We start from the raw sequence: 22,870 nt of genomic DNA, 5'->3' as shown, positions 1-22,870 counted from the left end.
ATTCAGGTTTGTCACTGTGCCTCTTAAATACAATATACAGAACAGAGCCAATGCTTGAACTATTTTCTGGCTATAGATAAAGACAATGGGATTTTAAGCTTCTGCAGAAAAAGTTATGTGATGATCCATAACTCAAACACTCAGCTCTTCTTTAGTTTTTAGCAATTTCTGCCTACAATCTTATCATTGGTTTACTCAAATAGATATAGGGTTCTCAGCATTTTTATATCACAAAGGGAATCTAGAATGACATATTGAGAATATGTTTTAAAATCAATTTTAATTCACAATATGCATATTCCCAAATTTGAAAAATTGAGAAGGTTGGGTTTAATTTTTAGTAATAAAAGCATTACTTCTGGGAGTATAGCACCTGCCCTAATTGTTCTGAGATGTGGTTTCAGTAATATTGAGTGAAACAAGATAAATAAATCAGAGGAATTATATAAAAGTTATATTTTCCCTATAATACCCCCACCCCATCCAGAATATAAACACCAAAAGGACAGGGATTTTCACTGTCTCTCATCATTAGAAAAGGGTTCAGCACACAGTAAGCACTGATTAAATACTTGGTGGCTGGATCGATGGGTGGTATTGAAGGCCCCCATGGAGCTTAGTGAAGTGAAGTCACTCAGTCGTGTCTGACTCTGTGACCCCATGGACTGTAGCCTATCAGGCTCCTCCATCCATGGAATTTTCCAGGCAAGAGTACTGCAGAGGGTTGCCATTTCCTTTTCCAGGGGATCTTCCCAACCCAGGGATTGAACCCGGTCTCCCGCATTGCAGGCAGATACTTTACCATCTGAGCCACCTGGGAAGCCCCCCATGGAGCTGAAATCACTGCTAAATCTAAGCCTCAACTCAGAACCTGTAAATAGTGTCTTACTCCTCTTTTTCTAATATAGTTAAGAAGATAAATATATACAAAATGATTTTACTGTTTTGAAAGATCATTGTTAAAAGTGAAGTTAGGTTTAAATATTTAAGACTGAAAAATAAAATGTAGTAAGTATTACTTTATCACTGAATATGACTGTTGACCCCAGAAATATTCCCACTGTTCAGAAGCTCAGAATCTGCAGAAAATATGGGCTAAAATCCTGTCTCTCGATTTCACATTAAAATATTATCACAGTGCATAAGTTCACTCACACCCTCTTGAATGAAATATTTGTATATCCCTCACTTACATTTGCTTTAAATCAAGGAGAGTTTTCATCAAGCATTTTCTATATTTAACAAAATATGAATATCAATGCATGTAATTACAGAAAAAAACATAAAATTATATACTAGGAAATCCATATTCCTTCAAAGAATATTTCTTTTTAATGTTAGTAAACAGCTCTGTATTTCTAATAGACATTAAACTTACATGACAATTTTTCTCTTACCTAGTTTTACAGGAAAGCCTGGAGGAAGTTTCATTTGAACAAATTCTCTAAGCTTATTAAAGTGCTTGAAGGGAGCTATTACTTCCAAAACATTCAATAATCTGAAATATGGAAGGAGAAAAAAATTTTTCACATTGATTTTATTGTGTCCTTACATTTGATAACTACATGCTCCAAACTTACAGTATCACAGCTCCAATATCACAGATGTTAAAGATGAAAAAATGACACCTCCTTTACCTCATTTTTTTTTGTTTTATTATTCTTTTCACTGTGTCAAGGTCTATAACTTTTACATTTTATTGTGCAGCCATAATTTCCACAGTTATTTGATCTTAGATCTACATTTCAGCAGACTCAAAGCTCACACTAGTCCTCCTCCTAAAGTCTACATATTCCCAAGTTCTTTAATTAGCCTACTGTTTGGATGCCTGAATTTCACTGTCAATTTTGTGTGTGAGAGGGCTCCTAAGTGTTTATTATTCCTTGATTTCTTACAGATTTAATAAATGAGTATTTCTTTTTTGCATACGAAAGGGGACTCTGACTGGCATAGTTTCAGTTTATACTATTTCCCTCTTAACTAACACAATTTCACAAGGTCTCTTAGCACTCAGTATTACACTCGTCATTATACTGTAACTCATCCTTTTAGCCTTTGGTTGGATGAATTTGATTTCAAGTAGTATTAACTTTCTCTCAAGAAGGGCTCATGGCTGCTGCACTGACTGAATTTTTCTGTGTCCTTTTCAACTGCCTTGATATATAAACGACATCTTACCTAATTGTGAAAAAAAGTAGGGTCAGGCTGTTTTTTCAACACCTTTTCTCCCGAATGCCTTTAGAGAGTTCTCTATTATAACTGAAATGAAATAGTTTAATCAGGAAAATCACTGTTACTACTTCTTGTCTATTTTTATTGGAGCCTAATCAGACTACAGATTTAATTCTTCCACACAAGAAAATTTGCTTCTATTATATTTTAAATACTATTTTGTTTACATTTTGGAGGCTTTTTATTTAAGTGGAACAGCAACGATCCTTATTTTGAACCACTCTCCTCCATAAATCAGTTCAGTTCAGTCACTCAGTTGTGTCCAACTCTTTGTGACCCCACGGAATGCAGCACACCAGGCTTCCCTGTCCATCACCATCTCCTGGAGCTTACTGAAACTCATGTCCATCAAGTCGGTGATGCCATCCAACCATCTCATTCTCTGTCGTCCCCTTCTCCTCCTGCCTTCAATCTTTCCCAGCATCAGGATCTTTTACAATGAGTCAGTTCTTCGCATCAGGTGGCCAAACTGTTGGAGTTTCAGTTTCTGAATAGTATTATCCTCCATATATATTACTTCTCAAATTCCTTTAACATTTTCTTTCACTGGACTTCCCAGGTGGTACCGGTGGTAAAGAACCCGTTGGCCGACGCACAAGACACAAGAGATGCGGGTTCAATCCCTGGGTCCAGAACATTCCCCTGAAGGAGAGCAAAGCAACCCACTCCAGTATTTTTGCCTGGAGAATCCCATGGACAGAGGAGCCTGGCAGGCTACAGTCCAAGGGTCACAAAGAGTCGGACACGACTGAGCAGATTTAACAAGCACATGCACTTCTTTCACTGGATTCACTATTAGCTACCAAATTTAATTTTTGGCCACATCTGTTCTGTTCATTGTTGTTTCTAATGTATTTCTTTTGCAATAGTGCTATTTAGAGCTTAATTTATTTCCTTAGCTTTATAATCTCCTTTTCATTTCATTCTATTATACCTTAGAGTGATCTAGTTTACAGATCATGTTCTTTTATGCTCTCCTAAAGTATTTCTAAAACTTATATTTTCACTTATATTTTATTCTAGAATGAGTTCTTTATCTAGCTCTTACATACTATCTATGTTCCTTATTTTACTTTTTTAAGGGGGAATGGTTATAATGACACATTTTATAAATTCTGAGATACCTAATTTTTATTCACATATTAGCATCTCTGAAATTGGAATAACTCCTAAAACTGATAACATCTTATAATTTGCCACAGTTTTCTTCTTCCTTACAATATATATCCAGAGTATCTTAAGAGTCATTTTGGGTTCAAGATAAGATAAATTTTGCAGACTTGTATGTATGGCTAATTCCCTTCCTACATCTTCTGAGAACTATTATTTTCCTCTTTGATCAACAGCTTGAAGACTAGATATGGAATTCTATCTACTCTTCTAAAACTTGGCTATTGAGGAGTATAGGATGTGTATAGAATCTGTAGAAAAATAAGGGTCCTGCTCTCTTCCAAAAGAAATTCTTTTTTAATGTATTAGGTCAGACTGGAAGTAGAAGGATCTAGGAAGGAAAGCCTAGGGCTTCAACTCATCCCCAGCTGTGAGAAGCCTGAATTTACAGTTCTGTCAGAATCGGCTCTAGCTACCCACCTCCCATTCCACACATCTCTCCAAACTGTTTTTTTTTTTTTTAATGAGCAACTGATGAATATAGGTTTGGAGGATATATTCAAGATATTCATGGGAGTATTGTTTATAATGGTGACAAACTAAAAGTAATTAAAATGTTTATCAGTAGGAGGATAACAAAATAAATGGCAGTACATTAATACCATAAAATACCAAGCAAAGAAAAAAAAAAGATAATGTAATTATTTTAAGAACTCCAAGATAACTCACTTTTAAGAGAAAAGAGGAAACAGAATAAAATGCAGACTATTCCCCCATTTTTACAAAAAATGCTAAAAAAACACAAAGCAAAATTTAGACAAAAATACATTAGTTATTTACCTGTCAACTATTAGGAAGGTCAAAGAAAACTGCCATGTTTATTCTATAAACTTCCATACTGTTAGATTTTCTACAATAAGCATGTATTCATGTATTATTTTTATAATTTAAAAAAATTATTCAAAATTTTATTTAGTTGATATAATTAAAATGTTAATATTTTGAGAGCTGGAAAATTACTAGAAGGGTGTAGACACTGCCAAAGCAAAGGGTATTTTACATTTCAAAGGCCTCAAATCTACCACTCAGATGCAAACATAATTATAGCCTTAAGATTTTAATAGTTTCTTTCATAAACTTGTGCAGTTAGTAACAAACTTACGATTCAATTCCCAAGGGAAATTCCTGGCTCATGGCTATTGTGGCTTTAAATGTTTTCTTACTTTCTTTGCACACCAGTTCTCTACCCAGATGAGGAGCTCTAAATTGAAAAAGAAAACATCAGGAAATTTTTTCCACGCTGTATCATCATCCAAAGAAGAATCTGTCATCTTCCAATGACATTCATTAATATTTCAACTTTTCTTACTCTGAGCATAGAAATAAAATTATGCTAATAGAGAATGAGACATGTATAACAATTGAGACAAGGGTAACAAGGAAAATAACAAGGTATAAAAAGTTATTTCACACTAAATATAATTTTAATAATCACTATTTTTAGTAACAAACCAAAATCCTAGAAAAAAACAAACTTTAAAAATATCATTCCAGGTAGGAGGGGGGTTCAGGATGGGGAACACGTGTATACCCGTGGTAGATTCATGTTGATGTATAGCAAAACCAATACAATATAGCAAAGCAATTAACCTCCAATTAAATAAATTTATATTTTAAAAATATATATACCATTCCATATTTTTAAATCACTTATTCAATGCAATCTCTTTTTACTATCTATCATTCTCAGCACTGATCAGTAAGAAGCAAGGTAAAGCGTAAAGAATTTTATCTTGTCAAATATAAGAAGGAAACATTTTATAAAAATTTAAAAAGTATACTACAAACCTTCCAATATTAAAGAGAAGACAACTTCTTCCTAAGCATAACAGTAAGTAATATTTATTCTCCAACAAAAGAACATTTTCTATGAAAGACAGTACCTTCTTTGATACGGTCAGCTAGAAAAATTTATTTATTCAAAATAAACTATTCATTCATCATTCTTTTATTCAATCAACATTTAGTGGCTAATTATATAAGCAATATCAGTTCAGTTCAGTTCAGTTGCTCAGTCGTGTCCGACTCTTTGCGACCCCATGAATCGCAGCACGCCAGGCCTCCCTGTCCATCACCAACTCCCAGAGTTCACTCAGACTCACGTCCATCAAGTCAGTGATGCCATCCAGCCATCTCATCCTCTGTCGTCCCCTTCTCCTCCCGCCCCCAATCCCCCCAGCATAAAGTCTTTTCCAATAAGTCAACTCTCCCATGAGGTGGCCAAAGTATTGGAGCTTCAGCTTCAGCATCATTCCCTCCAAAGAAATCCCAGGGCTGATCTCCTTCAGAATGGACTGGTTGGATCTCCTTGCAGTCCAAGGGACTCTCAAGAGTCTTCTCCAACACCACAGTTCAAAAGCATCAATTCTTCGGTGCTCAGCTTTCTTCACAGTCCAACTCTCACATCCATACATGACCACTGGAAAAACCATAGCCTTGACTAGACGGACCTTTGTTGGCAAAGTAATGTCTCTGCTTTTCAATATGCTATCTAGGTTGGTCATAAATTTTCTTCCAAAAAATAAGCGTCTTTTAATTTCATGACTGCAGTCACCATCTGCAGAGATTTTGCAGCCCAAAAAAATAAAGTCTGACACTGTTTCCACTGTTTCCCCATCTATTTCCCATGAAGTGATGGGACCAGATGCCATGATCTTCGTTTTCTGAATGTTTAAGCCAACTTTTTCACTCTCCTCTTTCACTTTCTATCAAGAGGCTTTTTAGTTCCTCTTCACTTTCTGCCATAAGGGTGGTGTCATCTGCATATCTGAAGTGACTGATATTTCTCCTGGCAGTCTTGATTCCACCTTGTGCTTCTTCCAGCCCAGCGTTTCTCATAATGGACTCTGCATATAAGTTAAATAAGCAGGGTGACAATATACAGCCTTGAAGTACTCCTTTTCCTATTTGGAACCAGTCTGTTGTTCCATGTCCAGTTCTAACTGTTGCTTCCTGACCTGCATATAGGTTTCTCAAGAGGCAGGTCAGGTGGTCTGGTATTCCCATCTCTTTCAGAATTTTCCACAGTTTATTGTGATCCACACAGTCAAAGGCTTTGGCATACTCAAGAAAGCAGAAATAGATGTTTTTCTGGAACTCTCTTGCTTTTTCCATGATCCAGTGGATGTTGGCAATTTGACCTCTGGTTCCTCTGCCTTTTCTAAAACCAGCTTGAACATCTGGAAGTTCACAGTTCACGTATTGCTGGAGCCTGGCTTGGATAATTTTGAGCATTACTTTACTAACATGTGAGATGAGTGCAACTGTAACATTAAGCAATTGTCTTGGGTAAGGAAAGTAGTCTGGCAGAGGCTGAAACAAAGGGATGATGACATGGAAAGGTAAAAAGCAGATAAACAATGAGTGGCTTTACACACCTTGCAAAAGACTGGATAAGAAGAGAATATAAAGTTCATCATACAGTGAAAAAACTCAAACAAGCAGTTTCTCTAGGCCGTCTTCATATTCTATTTCCTTAGAATAATGTCATATGGGTTTGGGGAGTATATAAACTGGCAAGAGGGACGTAAAACTGCGGCTCTACATTTTACTCAAAAGAGAGAATGTAATTAGGGATGCTTCTCCCTCATCATACTTCATCCACATTTTTAAAAGAAAAAAGAAGTGCTTCAGACAAAACTATACTACTAATTCTCTGTAAAAAAATTTTTTATAAAACTTTTTTCCTATAAACCAAAAAATACATGAACACAACAAAACCAACACTTACTTTCCATTTTCAGCAGATATATACTCTTCCCATGTAATAGTGTTCTGAGGAGGAGGGGTAAGGGACTGTCTTCGAATCGGCTGCCAAAAAAAAAAAAACAACAATGAAAGAAAGAGTAAGGGGGAGAGGGAAAGGGAGAAAGAGGGGGGAATAGAGACAAAAGAGAGACCGAGAGGGAGACAGAAAAGAAAATTATATTTCAAAAAATATAAAATTAAAACATGAAATAAACTACAATCTCCTTAATATCATCAATATAATGCTTTAAGAGGTTATTCGGAGATCTAAAATGTTTCTGACATTATGCTAGATGCTGACCATGGGAACTACAGAGAAGTATAAAAACTAATCCTGACTTCATGGGGCTCACAGTTCAGAGGTGGAAAGAAAAAACATACACAAACATAAACAGTTAATCAGGAATACAAAATATTAAATGACTAAAGACAAAATGTGCTTACAAAAAACTGGGTAATACAGGGGTTCAGAAAACAGGGCAGTCTTCTACAGACAATAAATTGAGATTAGAAGATTAACACTCCAATTTAAAAGAAAAGAAAAAGAATATTTTGGACAGGGAGAATAATGAAAATACTAGGTTGACTTGAACTAGGGAGGAAAGTTCAAAAGGAATATCAACAACAGTGGAAAGGGTCATATCAGATTTAAAACTTACCCCTTGTCTTTGTTAACTAAGAATCTGGATCACTATAGGATAAACTGGCAGTAAAGAAATAAGGGAGTAGAGTAGAAATTGCTAAGGAAAAATGAACAGGACAAACTATGTACAGCAAAAGGGTAATAAGTGAAAGACTGCTATAAATAACAACAAGAAAAAAAAAACAGTACCACTGGGAGAGGTTCCATTCAGAGAAGTATAGTTTTGGATATAATGAGTTTAAGATGTTAATAGGCAGCATGTTAAACCAAGGATTCTGAAGACACAAAAATGAGCCAGAATCCCACCCAGCTCCACTGGCTAGTAGTTATGTGAACTAGGACAAGAAACTTTATATAACTGTCAATTTAACTCACCTGCAAAATGGAAATAGGACCATCACCTCACAGTTAAAAATTCAATGAGACAATGTATAGAAAGGGTTAGTGCTTGGCACGTTAGAAAAGATTCAGTAAATAATAATGAGTATTTTATACTGGGAAGTTCCTAGAGGGCAGTTACAAAAAGAGAACAATCAAGAAGGAAATCATATTTAGAAATAATGTTAAGAATTCTCTGACTAAATAAAAAGTAAGAAAACAGGACTGATGGCTGAGTCCTAAAAATCACACAGACTGGGGGTGGTAGGATTGGAGAATGCAGAAGAGGACAGAAAGGAGCCTTTAAAAGCATTTAAAATTAAAGGAGATATTAGTCAATAAGAAAAAAAAAAACAACAACAGAGTACCAAGGTATCATGGACGTGAAAAGACTGTTTCAGTATCATAACACAAAGACTTTAAAGAAGGCTGAAAAATTGGCAGTTAGATTTTGTTGGCTAGAAATCATTGATGATCTCTGAGTAACAGCCGAAGAATGTGGGATGAAAGGAAACTAACAGTTTTTTGAGCATCGGGCAGTATGAAAGACAAAATTCTGCCCTTGAGAAGCTTATAAAGAGATACACAGGAAGTGAATAATTATAATCCAGGGTGATGGTTATTATGATAGAGAGATCAAGAGGATGGCATAAAGAGAACAGAGAAGAGATTGGCCTGACCCAGGCTGGGGCAGGCAGCCAAAAAGATGTGTTAGAAAGGCTGGTTCCTAGTGGAGAAGTCTGAAAGAAAGAGAACAAAATAACCAATTGAAGGACACTGAAGAACAAACAATGGTGAGAACAAGCATGCTGTAACAGGAAACTACAAGTGTGGTGTGTCTAGTTGGCATAAGTAGCATACACAAAAAGAAAAACAGCAAGATACAGGGTAAAAGGGCAAGACAGAAGAGAAAAAGTAGTTTGAAAGGGTTTTACGCAGTGAGTAGACTGTATTTTACTCAAAAAGCAATGGACAAATATTTTGAGCAATATTATGCAGCTTTTAGAACACAAACACTGGAGCCAGACTGACCAAATCCTGGCTTTGCCAATTACTAGCTGACTTTGGAAAATTATTCAAACTCTTTTGTCTCGTTTAGTTAACTATAACTTCTCAGGGCTGTTGTAAGGATATAACTGGATAGTTAACCTAAAATACTTAAAACAGTGCCTAACAAATAGTAAATATTCTATACATTTTAGTTATTAAGGCTTTACATAGTTCAATCTATTTCAGAGAGCTCATTCTGGTAGCCGTAAGTTAGGAAGCTATCTCTAATTCAAATGAGAAATGATAAGGGGAGCTATTTCAAAGTGGAAGAAGAGAGATTCGTGAGATCTTTAGGATTTTGTGATCAAGTATAGACACAGAGAAGGCAATGGCACCCCATTTCAGTACTCTTGCCTGGAGAATCCCAGGACGGAGGAGCCTGAAAGGCTGCAGTCCATGGGGTCGCAAAGAGTCGGACACGACTGAGCAACTTCACTTTCACTTTTCACTTTCATGCACTGGAGAAGGAAATGGCAACCCACTCCAGTGCTCTTGCCAGGAGAATCCCAGGGATGGGGGAGCCTTGTGGGGGAGCCTTGTGGGCTGCCATCTATGGGGTTGCACAGAGTCAGACACGACTGATGCAACTTAGCAGCAGCAGCAGCATAGACACAGAGGTAAGGAAAGTTAAGAAGTTCAAGGACAAATGTCAGGGTGCTGACTTAGGTCATGGTAGCAGATAATGGTGGTACCACTCAGAGAAGGAAAAAAACTGTCTGATCAGATTTAAACATACTAAATTTTAGATACCTATGTTTATCCATGTAGAGGAAGGAAAATACTATAGATCTGGTGATTAAAAGTCAGGTCAGAATTGAAGGTATATACTGGGTGGGAGTTACTAGTATTTACCTGGTAACTGAAGCATCAGTTATGTATCTAACAGAGAGACATTAGAGAATACTAGATGTCTACTCAATCAATAATCTATTCTCCTATTCTTTGTTGTAAAAGAATCTTCCTACCAATTTTTGACTGGACACGTTACTCCCTAGATAAAAGACTTCTTTTCTAGCCATCTTTACAGCCAGCTAAGTGTTATCATGTAACTAAGTTCTAACTAATGGGATTTGAGCAGTGATGTGTGCAACTTCTGGTTGGGTTCTCAAACAGAACATGTATGGCCTTTCCTTCCTAATTACTATTAGGAATTATTATTCCTAATGGTTGGGATACTAAGCAGGTAATAAACCATCATATATACCTTGTGGATGAGAGCTAGATCCTAGAAACGCTAGAGAAATATTGATAAGACAGGAAAAAAAAGGATAGGTCTGAGATGAACTCACAGAGCAATGAAACCATACAAACTCAGATTTTTACATAAGAAAGAAACTCCTGTCTCGTTTAAGTTACTGTAATGTTGAATCTCTTATAGTCAGCCAAACTAACATCATGAAAAAAGTGAAGTGTTAGTCGCTCAGTTGTGTCCAACTCTTTGCAGCCCCATGGGACTGTAGCACACCAGACTTCTGGGTCCATGGGATTCTCCAGGCTGGAATGGGTTGCCAACCCTCCTTCAGGGGATCTTCCCAACCCAGGGATCCAACTTGCATTTCCTGCATTGCAGGTAGATTCTTTACCACTGAGTCACCAGTCTATTTAATACCTATATATATATTTAATACTTGTATATATATTTGGCTATAACTAGTGTTTTATATATATATATATATATATATATAATCTTAGTGAAGACTCATTTTCCTGGCATGATTAATGTAGCATGCCATATAATTTTACAGGTAATAAACTTCTCTAAGCAGTTTCTACTATTTCCAGTAGAATTCTTTCTAAACTATGTATTATACACCCCCCATCTTAGTAGAGACTGTAATGAATCTAACTTAACCTTTTACTGAGCACTTTACCTCATCATTATGAAAATCAGTTGTTACATTTTAATAAGCTCTGTCTTAGTTTATGTTTATTCTAACTTGCCCTTTGTTATATACTGATACTTGCAGTTGAATCCGTCAGTGTTCCCTCTGTGCAGTTATCACAACTATTTAATGAAACAAGAAGACATGAAGGCTGCCACAGGACACCAGATGGCTTTCTGTTATTTCCCCAAGGCTCTGTAACTGAAATGACATCAAACCTTTCCTACATAATTAAATGCCAACTTCTAATGCCTGTTTTTCTTAAAGCATAAAAAAAGAGTTTTAATTTATTGCTAGATTTGCTAAATTTTAGTATTTTATGTTGCAAAGATTTCTGGAAGTTTAAGGCATTCATGTATTTTATGTCTATGTGTTCCTATTTTGATTTTATATATTAAAAAATATATAATCACTAACAGAGGTTAACTCAATATTCTACATATATATATCTAGTTGGCATAAATTAATACTTTTATCAATGACTGTCTAACTTATAAATACGACATTGCTTCCTCCAGTTGGATAGAACAAAGTAGAAAGCAGCACCAAAAGTATACGAGCAAGTAGCCATGACTTAAGAATTTCTGAGCACTTAAATTTTACTATAAAAAATACTGTTAAAAATATATACTAAATATTAGAACTATGTCTGGAAAGGAGGGGGGAAGAAGAAGTAGTAGGCATGGCAAAACTAGTTAAACAGCAATTTCTCCTAAATGCTACCTATACGCTATTTCTTATAGAAATTAAAACAAATATTTGGCTATAAAAATGAGAAGAAACTCAAAAGCTAATTATTTAGAATAAAGACCATAAATTCATTCTTAAAAAGACTAGTATATTTATTTTTAAGAAATGAAATTTTATTAAAATGTGGCTTTAAAATATAAGTATTTTCGGGAATTCCCTGGCAACCCAGTAGTTACAACACCATGCTTTCACTGCAGGTTCAATCCCTGTATAGGGAACTAAGATCCCACAAGCCATGCAATGCCACCCAAAAATGAAAAAATATATATATATATGTATATGTATATATACAGTATTTTCATGTCTTTTTGAAAACAATCATAATAAAAATAGTCATATATATTTTCTAGGCTTGCAAAAATTTCAATAATGCTCAAAAGCCAAAAACATTTTTTACTAATATGTTTTAGACACAACACTGAAAAAAACACAATACTAATTTTTAATACACTTTTCAATAGCAAACTTCCCTTATTCCTTTTCCAGGTTCAATTTCACAATATTCTGAAAGAATTGCTAAGATGAGTTAAATATGTGGATACACACAAAGAAGAGACTATAACAAAGGCAGACTGGGAAGCAATATACTTAAAATAAGAAGAAGAACCTGGGGAACGGTCCTAGAATCAAAACCCGTCATTGCTACTTACAGCTTTATGATTTCAGATATATTATTTTTTTTTAAACTTCACTCTCCTTTCTATAAAATTGCATAATGATAGTCATCTCAGTTCAGTTCAGTTCAGTTGCTCAGTCGTGTCTGATTCTGCAACCCCATGAAGTGCAGCATGACAGGCCAATCTGTCCATCACCAACCCCCAGAGCTTACTCAAACTCATATCCATTGAGTCGGTGATGCCATCCAACCATCCCATCCTCTGTCTTTCCCTTCTCCTCCTGCCTTGAATCTCAGTAGGTCATTGTAACAATTAATAACTAAATGAGATAATATATGAAAAAATACTTCACACAATACCCAGGAACAATTTCCTTTGATTCCTAATTAGAAGTCAAAAGCTTAATTATTTAACTCACATTATTTTGTTCTATTATATAGGCATCTGGGATTAAACTAAGTTTTAAATTCAATGTGTAAAACTGTACTTGATTAAAATGTCAATTAAAGACCCCTTTAACAATTCAATTGCATTGTTACAAATTCCACCCTAAAGAAAATAACTTGTGTACTTATCTCAAAATGGTTTGCTGCCAAAATTAAACAAAAGTAGCAGTAAACACCTATAAGCAATAAGCAAAACAATATCATCTTTTTAAAAAGAACTATAATAAAAAATAAATAACAATGTAGGTCCAAAGAAATGCCTTTTTTGGCTATTTTACAATGAAAAAGGGTAGTGGCTTTGTGAAAGATTAAGCTCATCATTCCCTCTCTCAGTTCATTTCCTATTACCCGAACATAACACATCCTACAACTCCTACTGATCAAGAGATCAGTAAATACCAGGAGGTGTCTGGAAAATAAAGTCTAGTGAGGCTCTATGCTAAGGACAAAAGAAAAATGAGGACTGCAAAAGGATCTGACAGGAAGAGAATAGGATCATACTAAACTGGTCTGATCACATTTTAACTTAAACATTTAATGTGGATTCTTAAGTACTTTTACATCCTGTACTCATTAAACAATGGCTGATTTGTTCAATATATAAACTTCTTAAACATTAAAATAATTTTCCAAACCATCACAGTATCACCATGAATTAATTGAAACCTGGCATACTTTTCTACAAACTTTGTCTATCCCTAACACAAGAGAAGACTCTACACATGGACATCACCAGATGGTCAACACCAAAATCAGACTGATTATATTCTTTGCTGCCAAAGATGGAGAAGCTCTATACAGTCAGCAAAAACAAGACCCAGAGCTGACTGTGGCTCAGATCATGAACTCCTTATTGCCAAATTCAGACTGAAATTGAAGAAAGTAGGGAAAACCACTAAGACCATTCACGTATGACCTAAATCAAATCCCTTATGACTATACAGTGGAAGTGAGAAATAGATTTAAAGGACTACATCTGATTGACAGAGTGCCTGATGAACTCTGGACGGATTTGTGACACTGTACAGGAGACAGGGATCAAGACCATCCCCAAGAGAAAGAAATGCAAAAAAAGCAAAATGGCTGAGGAGGCCTTACAAATAGCTGTAAAAAGAAGAGAAGTAAAAAGCAAAGGAGAAAAGGAAAGATCTACCTGTTTGAATGCAGAGTTCCAAAGAACAGCAAGGAGAGATAAGAAAGCCTTCCTCAGTGATGAATGCAAATAAAGAGAGGAAAACAATAGAATAGGAAAGACTAGAGATCTCTTCAAGAATATTAGAGATACCAAGGGAACATTTCATGCAAAGATGGGCTCAATAAATGACAGAAATGGTATGGACCTAACAGAAGCAGAAGATATTAAGAAGAGGTGGCAAGAATACACAGAACTATACAAAAAAGATCTTCACGACCCATATAATCATGATAGTGTGATCACTCACCTAGAGCCAGATTTCCTGGAATGTGGGCCTTAGAAAGCATCTCTACGGACAAAGCTAGTGGAGGTGATAGAATTCCAGTTGAGCTATTTCAAATGCTGAAAGATGATGGTGTGAAACTGCTGCACTCAATAGGTCAGCAAATTTGGAAAACTCAGCAGTGGCCACAGGACTGGAAAAGGTCAGTTTTCATTCCAATTCCAAAGAAAGGCAATACCAAAGAATGCTCAAACTACCGCACAATTGCACTCATCTCACACGCTAGTAAAGTAATGCTCAAAATTCTCCAAGCCAGGCTTCAGCAATATGTGAACCATGAACTTCTTGATGTCCAAGCTGGTTTTAGAAAAGGTAGAGGAACCAGAGATCAAATTGCCAACATTCACTGGATCATCGTAAAAGTAAGAGAGTTCCAGAAAAACATCTATTACTGCTTTATTGACTACGGCGAAGCCTTTGACTGTGTGGATCACAATAAAATGTGGAAAATTCTGAAAGAGATGGGAATACCAGACCACCTGACCTGCCTCTTGGGAAACTTGTATGCAGGTCAAGAAGCAACAGTTAGAACTGGACTTGGAAGAACAGACTGGTTCCAAATAGGAAAAGGAGTACGTCAAGGCTGTATACTGTCACCCTGCTTATTTAACTTACATGCAAAGTACATCATGAGAAATGCTGGGCTGGAGAAAGCACAAGCTGGAATCAAGACTGCCAGGAGAAATATCAATAACCTCAGATATGCAGATGACCTCAGCCTTATGGCAGAAAGTGAAGAACTAAAGAGCCCCTTGATGAAAGTGAAAGTGGAGAGTGAAAACGTTGGCTTAAAGCTCAACATTCAGAAACCTAAGATCATGGGATCCGGTCCCATCACTTCATGGCAAACAGATGGGGAAACAGTGGAAACGGTGGCTGACTATATTTTTTTGGGCTCCAAAATAACTGCAGATGGTGACTGCAGCCATGAAATTAAAAGATGCTTACTCCTTGGAAATAAAGTTATGACCAACCTAGACAGCATATTAAAAAGCAAAGACATCACTTTGCCAACAAAGGTCTGTCTAGTCAAGGCTATGGTTTTTCCAGTAGTCATGTATGGATGTGAGAGATGGACTATAAAGAAAGCTGAGCACCAAAAAATTGATGCTTTTGAACCCTAGTGTTGGAGAAGACTCTTGAGAGTCCCTTGGACTGCAAGGAGATCAAACCAGTCCATCCAAATGAGATCAGTCCTGGGTGTTCATTGGAAGAACTGATGAAGCTGCAACTCCAATACTTTGGCCACCTGATGCGAAGATCTGACTCATTTGAAAAGACCCTGATGTTGGAAAGATTGAAGGCAGGAGGAGAAGGGGATGGTAGAGGATGAGATGCTTAGATGGCATCACCGACTCAATGGACATGAGTCTGGGTAAGCTCTGGGAGTTGGTGATGGACCGGGAGGCCTGGCTTCCTGCGGTTCATGGGGTCGCAAAGAGTCAGACATGACTGAGCGACTGAACTGAACTGATAATGTAATTTGGCACAACACTGCAAGGGAGAGAGTAAACATTCAAGGAATTCAAGTCTCTTCACAGTAGCCTTTAAGCTTTTCGTGACTGTGACTGACGTTTTTCACTATAACCCAGCAGTCACACATATCCACATAAACACAACGTATACACACACCCCTGACACTACTGATTCATAAAGTAATATGGACCCATCTGGAGATGCAGGAGACAAGGATTTGATCCCTGGGACAGGACGATCTCTTGGAGGAGGAAATATGGCAACCCACTCCAGTATTCTTGTCTGGAGAATCCCATGGACTGAGGAGCCTGGCGGGGTACAAGTCTAAAAGGTCACAGAGTTGGACATGACTGAGCGACTGAGCGCGCACACACACACTATGTGCTCTAGTTTTTATTATCTGAATTTAGATTCTACTTAAAAAAAAGAGCAGGAGTCATAATAGCTCACTAAACTGAATTCATAATCAACTAGAGGTCCCAATTCTACAATTTGAAAACACTGCTATAAAAAATGTCATAAAATGTTAATCTTTAGCAATCATTTCTTTTCCAGTTTTAAAATCTAAAATTGTTAAAAGACCAATTCAATTCATCTTACTAAGGAAATAAGATTGCAGACACAAGTTATCATGTCTTGTACCTAAGTATTTCCTTGATTTCCCTCCCTTTCCTGTCACACAATTCTTTGCAGGTAGCATGTTTTCAATAAATACATACTGAATACAAAATTTATTGGATGGTATTGGCTAAAGGAGATCAGCCCTGGGTGTACTTTGGAAGGAATGATGCTGAAGCTGAAGCTCCAGTACTTTGGCCACCTCATGCAAAGAGCTGACTCATTGGAAAAGACTCTGATGCTGGGAGGGATTGGGGGCAGGAGGAGAAGGGGACGACAGAGGATGAGATGGCTGGATGGTATCACAGACTCGATGGACGTGAGTCTGAGTGAACTCCGGGAGTTGGTGACGGACAGGGAGGCCTGGCGTGCTGCAATTCATGGGGTCGCAAAGAGTCGGACACGACTGAGCGACTGAACTGAACTGACTGAACTGACTGGCTAAAAATGACTTCATAAAGTAGGCAGATTGTTAGTAAGGCCTTCAAAGCAGCAGCAGGTTTCAGTTGATGGAGTAGAGAAAAAATGTATGCAAAGGGATCATGCTTTGGTTTCATGTTTACAAAATGATTTTAATCTATTTATTAGTGAAGACTCAAAAACAAACAACAGATTCACAAAAAAATCACCAGACCATCACAGAAAAATAAAAGGTGATACATGGTAAACAAAACCTACGAGCATACTTAAATAAACTCACTGAATGCCAGGAATGAAGTCTAACCCCTCCCTTAGAACATTATACATTAAGAAAAATAAAATTATACCTCAAAATTCTGTTCCATTATGTTTCCACCTTTACTCAAACTCTCCATAATGGCCTTATTTCGAAGAATGTCTTCTTCACTGAGATGTTCTCTTCTTTTTCTTGATTCTAAAACAAGTCCATTCACCAGATAAAAGTCGGCCAAAAAGTTTCCTACCCTTTCCTAAAACGAAATCAAATATTTCAAAATAATAAAACAAATAAAGTTTACCTTAGATGTTTTTTTAAAGTTTCAAAGTAAAATATACAGTTTCTCCACAAACATGTAACATTTAGATGAAAATAAATATTCCTCTGGTACTTAAAATTATCAAATTATCTTATACATTCTATTAAGCTAAAAAACACATAACATTACACATTTTAAATTTGTAAAGGAAAATTTTTAAACAGATAAAATGCAGGTAGTTAATCTCCAATTAAACAGCACATAGTATTCCTTTAGAATCTACTAAGTAGCACAAAGCTACAGAAAACTTAATTCAGATAATAATCAAATATCATGAATTATAAGGAGGGGTCAGGGATAATTAATGTTCCCATTTTATAGATAGAAATAAAAACTAGAATAAAAAGAAATAAACTAAGTCACATAAAAACTTCTAGTACAACTAAAATTAATTACCTGTTCCAATATTCTCTAGCAGGCCCAAATTCCAAGATACAGTTGCTTGCTTCTTTCAACAAAAAGAGAACAACCAAGCAGTCCTGCTCACTAGTACAATTTATATTTATATTATGGATTGAGACTGAGGAATTCAAATGGAATAAAAGGACATCAAGAAAAGTCCTCGTTCAACATCAACCTTCATTTTTTTCAGACCCACAGGTGGTCAGAGTTTGAAATACCTTACCTGAAACAACATGATCAGTAACTTACTAAAAACAGGCTTCCCATTTCTACCTGTATGCAAACCACTTCCCTGGCTGCTGCTTTCTGGCATTCCAAAACTAAGTGTTTAGAGTGGTTTCTGTTTTTACCTTGCTTTGTGGCTTCCTTATCAATCATTAGAAAGGTAGGCATTTTGCACCTGTTTCTACCTACAAAATGGGAACTATAAGCAATTACTGACTCCCTCCTTACCTGTCAAAGATTTAAGAAGATCACCTAGACACTCTTCAAGAGCTTTGAGCTGCTTAGCAGTAGTACTAGATGAACAGCAGCTTCAATTTTTATCTTCTCTTGAAGTGATCCTTCTAATGCTGTCCAGAAGAACAGAGTACAAACATAAGACTCAGGCCAACAAATGGACTGCAATATAGGATCTCACATCTGGAAATCCTATAATGTTACTTGTTGCCAAATAGGCTTAGAGATGAAAACTGATGAACACAGATCTCAAAGTGAGAATTTTTCTGTGGTTGGGAAACATTCAGGTGATAATGATCAATTTTTGAAATCTTATAATGAAAAAGCATTTATTAAAAATAAATCAAAAGACAAGTCATATCAACAAAAATATTTAAATGTATATTTCCCATAATACAACCATTCCATTTCTTGCTAGCTATAAAAGACAATGCAAAGGGATATAAAAGGATGGTAAATGTAACATCATTTATACTGGGAGAAAACTGGACACAAATGTGTATCCACCTAAACATCCAAAAATAAGATACTGAGTAAATAAATTACAATATATCCATACTATGGAATACAATGCAGTAGTAAGAAGAATAAAGTAATTCTAAGACATACTAAAAATTGGGTGGGTGGGGGGAGGAGTTGCAAAATAACAGATACAATGCAATGACACTTTTTGAAAAAAATAAATATTTGTATCAATAACTAAATATTATTATAGATATAAATCAATATACATTGAGATATGTTGATTATTATAGGTATATATCAATGTACAATGAATTATACATGACTGAGCAACTGAACAACAATGTACATAAAGTATAAAAAAAGTCAGGAAGATATACAGCTGGATAATCTTCTGCAAAAGACTCTGGGACTATAAGCTGTAGTCAAAGGGGATTTCTCAGCTTTAAATGTAAGACTGTGTGGTAGTTAATTTTATGTCAATTTGGTTAGACTATGATGCTCAACTGTTCAAACAAACACCAGTTGAGATGTTGCTACGAAGCCAACATTGGGTATTGGGGGGGTGCGCCACACAGCTTGCAGGATCTCAGTTCTCCAAGAAGGGACTGAACCAGGCCATGGTGGTGAAAGCATGTCCTAATTACTGGACTGCTGAGGAATTCCAAGATGGCATTTTTCAGATTAGTTGAAAGTTAAATCTGTAGACTTGGGAGTAAAGCGGATTACCCTCATAAGGTGGGAAGGCTGTTTCCAATCAAATGCAGGCCTGAAGAGCAAAGACTAAGGTCTCCCAAAGGAAAAGCAATTCTGCCTCAAGACTGCAACACAGAAACCTTGCCTGAGATCCTGATCTATAGATTTCAGGCCCAAAACCATACACCTCTTTCCTGAATTTTCAGCCTGCTAGACTGCACTACAAATCTCAGACTTACCAGGTCCTGCATTCACACAAGCTAATTCCTTAAAGTAAATCAACCTCTTCCTCACTCTTCTCTCCTTCTGTCTATATATGTGTATGTGTGTGTGTATATATATACACACACACAGATATATACATATATACAGATAGATATAGGTCTCCTATTGATTCTGTTTCTCAGAGAACCTTGACTAATTTACTTTTGTCTTTCTAATAAGGATATATTTCTGTTGTGTGCAATAAAAGATAAATTCATAAAATCTTGGCCCTTACCCAATGTTATTTATTCTTTAAAATTTTATAAAATGCTTCTTCATACATCCAACTAAAAAATGTGTGAGTATATTTTGAGCAGATGAAATAAGAATTATGGAAAGAATTGACAATTTACTAATGGAGAAACCTCCAGTGAGCTTTAATTAAACAAGTACTGTAGAAATGTAAGCTTATTTAGTCTTAGTCAAATATATGGAATACTCAGGAATAGATAAGGGGTAAGTGAATAGTTTTAAAGTTGAAAAGTAGAAAAAAGGTCCAGGGAAATGAATTTAACAGTGGAGCTTCTTTATGGTCTTCTTAAAATTAAAGCTTTAGAAATATAACAGAACCATGTGAAGACACTGTTTCCTATTTAACAACAAGGCAGCTGACAACAAGAATATTTTTCAACATAAAATGCAAATGAACTAAGCTTTCTCTCCTGGCTTCTGTAAGATGATCTTCCAACTCTGTAACCAACCATTCTAATCCCCTATTTGGATTCAAGGAGAAAAGAACACATGACTTGACAATTAACTAAGCTACTCGTTCTACATGCGTTTCCATCACATTATTTTGGCAATATTAAATACTGAACAGTTTTTAAAGTGTAAAAATCTCGATTTGCACATACTGTTTTATCTTCCCGAAAAAGCCATCCAGTTTGGGCACGCGTGAAAGAAATTGATTTGGTTGATAAGGTTGCAGAGTAAATATCGCTACTCATTAAAATGTCAACCTCTTCTTCTGTTTCCATCTCTGATTCCTGAGGTAGAGGCAAAAGGTAGGTATAAGAAACTAAGTTTTTAAAGGTTATTAGTGCCACAAATGAAAATATCAACAATTAAAATGCTACACATTTCAAGAAGCAAAAAGGACCGATTCTAAAAACAATTACAGAAGTTTAAACTTCATATATCTAACTAAGTTGGGCTTCCCTTGTGGCTCAGCTGGTAAAGAATCCATATGCAATGTGGGAGACCGGGGTTCGATCCCTGGGTTGGGACGATCCCCTGTAGAAGGGAAAGGCTACCCACTCCAGTATTTTGGCCTAGAGAATTCCATGGACTGGATAGTCCATGGGGTTGCAAAGAGTCAGACATGACTGAGCGACTTTTACTTTCATCTAAATAAGTTAGAATTATAACTAATTATGAATCTAAAAATACAGGACACATGAAAAATGTACTTTATAATGAAAATAATAATAGTTTACCCCATCATAGAAATATATAATGGAAATAATACTAGATTGATTACTCATTACATAAATACAGAGTACATAATTACAGAAGATTTAAGAATTAAGTAGACAGGTCTGAGACAAAATGCCTATACAAAGGTTTTGTTTTCTTTAAATACAGATGAATCTTACTTTAGTTTTTTTAACCTGAAGACCCACTGCTACCATTTGAGCCCTTCTGTCCCAATAGTTTTAAGTAGAAGGAAGGAAGGGAAGGGAAAGAAGGGAAGAGAAGAAAGGAAAGTAGACTTTCTTTCCGAATAGTTTTAAGTGGATGGAAGGAAGGGAAGAGAAGGAAAGAAAGGAAAGGAGTATAGGATCTTCTCTATACTCATCAAAGAAAGAAAAGGAATCCACAAATATCATGCCATGGTTTCCAAACTCAATTAGTAGTCTTGCTGCTAATAAGTAATAACTTGTGCTGGCATATAATAATTGATCAATATTTTTTAAAAGAAAAAGCTTTGTGCTTGTTTCATGTACAGAAACGTAACTAAATGACCAAGTACAGAAGAGTAACTGAGTAGGTAATAAATGAGGTTCTATTCTTTTAACAGGCTAAGAGAGTTTCCCTGATACTTCGGACCATAGAATCCGAAAGAGAGAAGCAGAAAAAAAGAAGAACCCAGAGCCTTAGTGGAGAGTGAGAACCATCCATAGGGTTTACAGTAACTAGAGGCTCTATTTTCCATATTTCCTGATTTCTAGATTCCCAAGAGGCCCATTTTCTATTCTTCACCACCAAACTTGCACCCAGATTTCCTTCACCCTTGCAAGTGAGAAATGGAAAATCTTGACATTAATGCTAAGGCTGTAATAGATGAAAATGCATTCCTGGTAACCCAAACTAACTCTGAACACAAATGCAAAATTTTGGCTGGCATAGATTGTACAGAACTATTAATCCTCATGATGCAAATATGTTATAAATTAGGATTTTATGTATTAGCTTGGGAACAACACTATATGTAACACTAACTATGAAGAAATTTGCCTTAAGTTTCAAACATCGCATTTCCAATAAACCTTTTTATCTATAATTTTACTTATGGATTTATTGTGGCTGTGCTGGGTCTTTGTAGCTGCACAGGCTTCTCTCTAGCTTAGGTGAGTGGGGGCTACTCTCTAGTTGTGGCGCAGAGTCCTCAGTGCAGTGGCTTCTTGAGTTGCAGAACACAGGCTCCAGAGTACAGGCCCAATCGCTGCGGCACACAGGCTTAGCTGTTTCTTGACATGTGGGATCTTCCTGGACCAAGGATCACACCCATGTCTCTCTCTTGCACTGGCAGGCGGATTCTTTAGCAGTGAGCCATGAGGGAAGCCCGCAAAAAACATCCGAAACTGAACTCTTCTATAAACTGTACACTGACTATCTCCTAACCACATCATTGAAAATGACCTGTTATTAATTACATTCATTCAGCAAACATTTAATGAACAGTTATTACTTATATATACATATTTGAGGAAAAGAACAAGTATTCCCTGCCTTGAGAACTACTGCTCACTATCTAGCTTTTCTATATTCTTTTAGACATAAAATACACATGCATATATCCTAAATACATCAGCTAATATTTACACCACTAGCCTTAATCTCTGGCTTCTCTTTTAGTATCATCTTTCTAACTCATCTATTGC

General features: G+C 36.2%; 1 protein-coding gene across 1 annotated transcript in view; it reads right to left on the bottom strand.

Moving 5' to 3' along the window:
• The window catches only part of ANKRD13C (ankyrin repeat domain 13C), an 89,056-nt gene that overhangs the window by 6,993 nt on the left and 59,193 nt on the right, over positions 1-22,870 (bottom strand). The window contains exons 8-12 of the mRNA XM_068964817.1: positions 20,621-20,752; positions 17,256-17,417; positions 7,133-7,212; positions 4,505-4,603; positions 1,398-1,498 (exon numbers count right to left, since the gene is read on the bottom strand). Of these exons, the coding sequence (XP_068820918.1) occupies positions 1,398-1,498; positions 4,505-4,603; positions 7,133-7,212; positions 17,256-17,417; positions 20,621-20,752 (574 nt within the window). The remainder of the gene's footprint in view (positions 1-1,397; positions 1,499-4,504; positions 4,604-7,132; positions 7,213-17,255; positions 17,418-20,620; positions 20,753-22,870) is intronic.

The sequence above is a fragment of the Capricornis sumatraensis genome, chromosome 2 (genome assembly GCF_032405125.1).
Source record: "Capricornis sumatraensis isolate serow.1 chromosome 2, serow.2, whole genome shotgun sequence".
Lineage (NCBI taxonomy): Eukaryota > Metazoa > Chordata > Mammalia > Artiodactyla > Bovidae > Capricornis > Capricornis sumatraensis.
The sequence above is the reverse complement of the archived record's forward strand: the minus strand, read 5'-3'. Positions and strand labels throughout refer to the sequence as shown.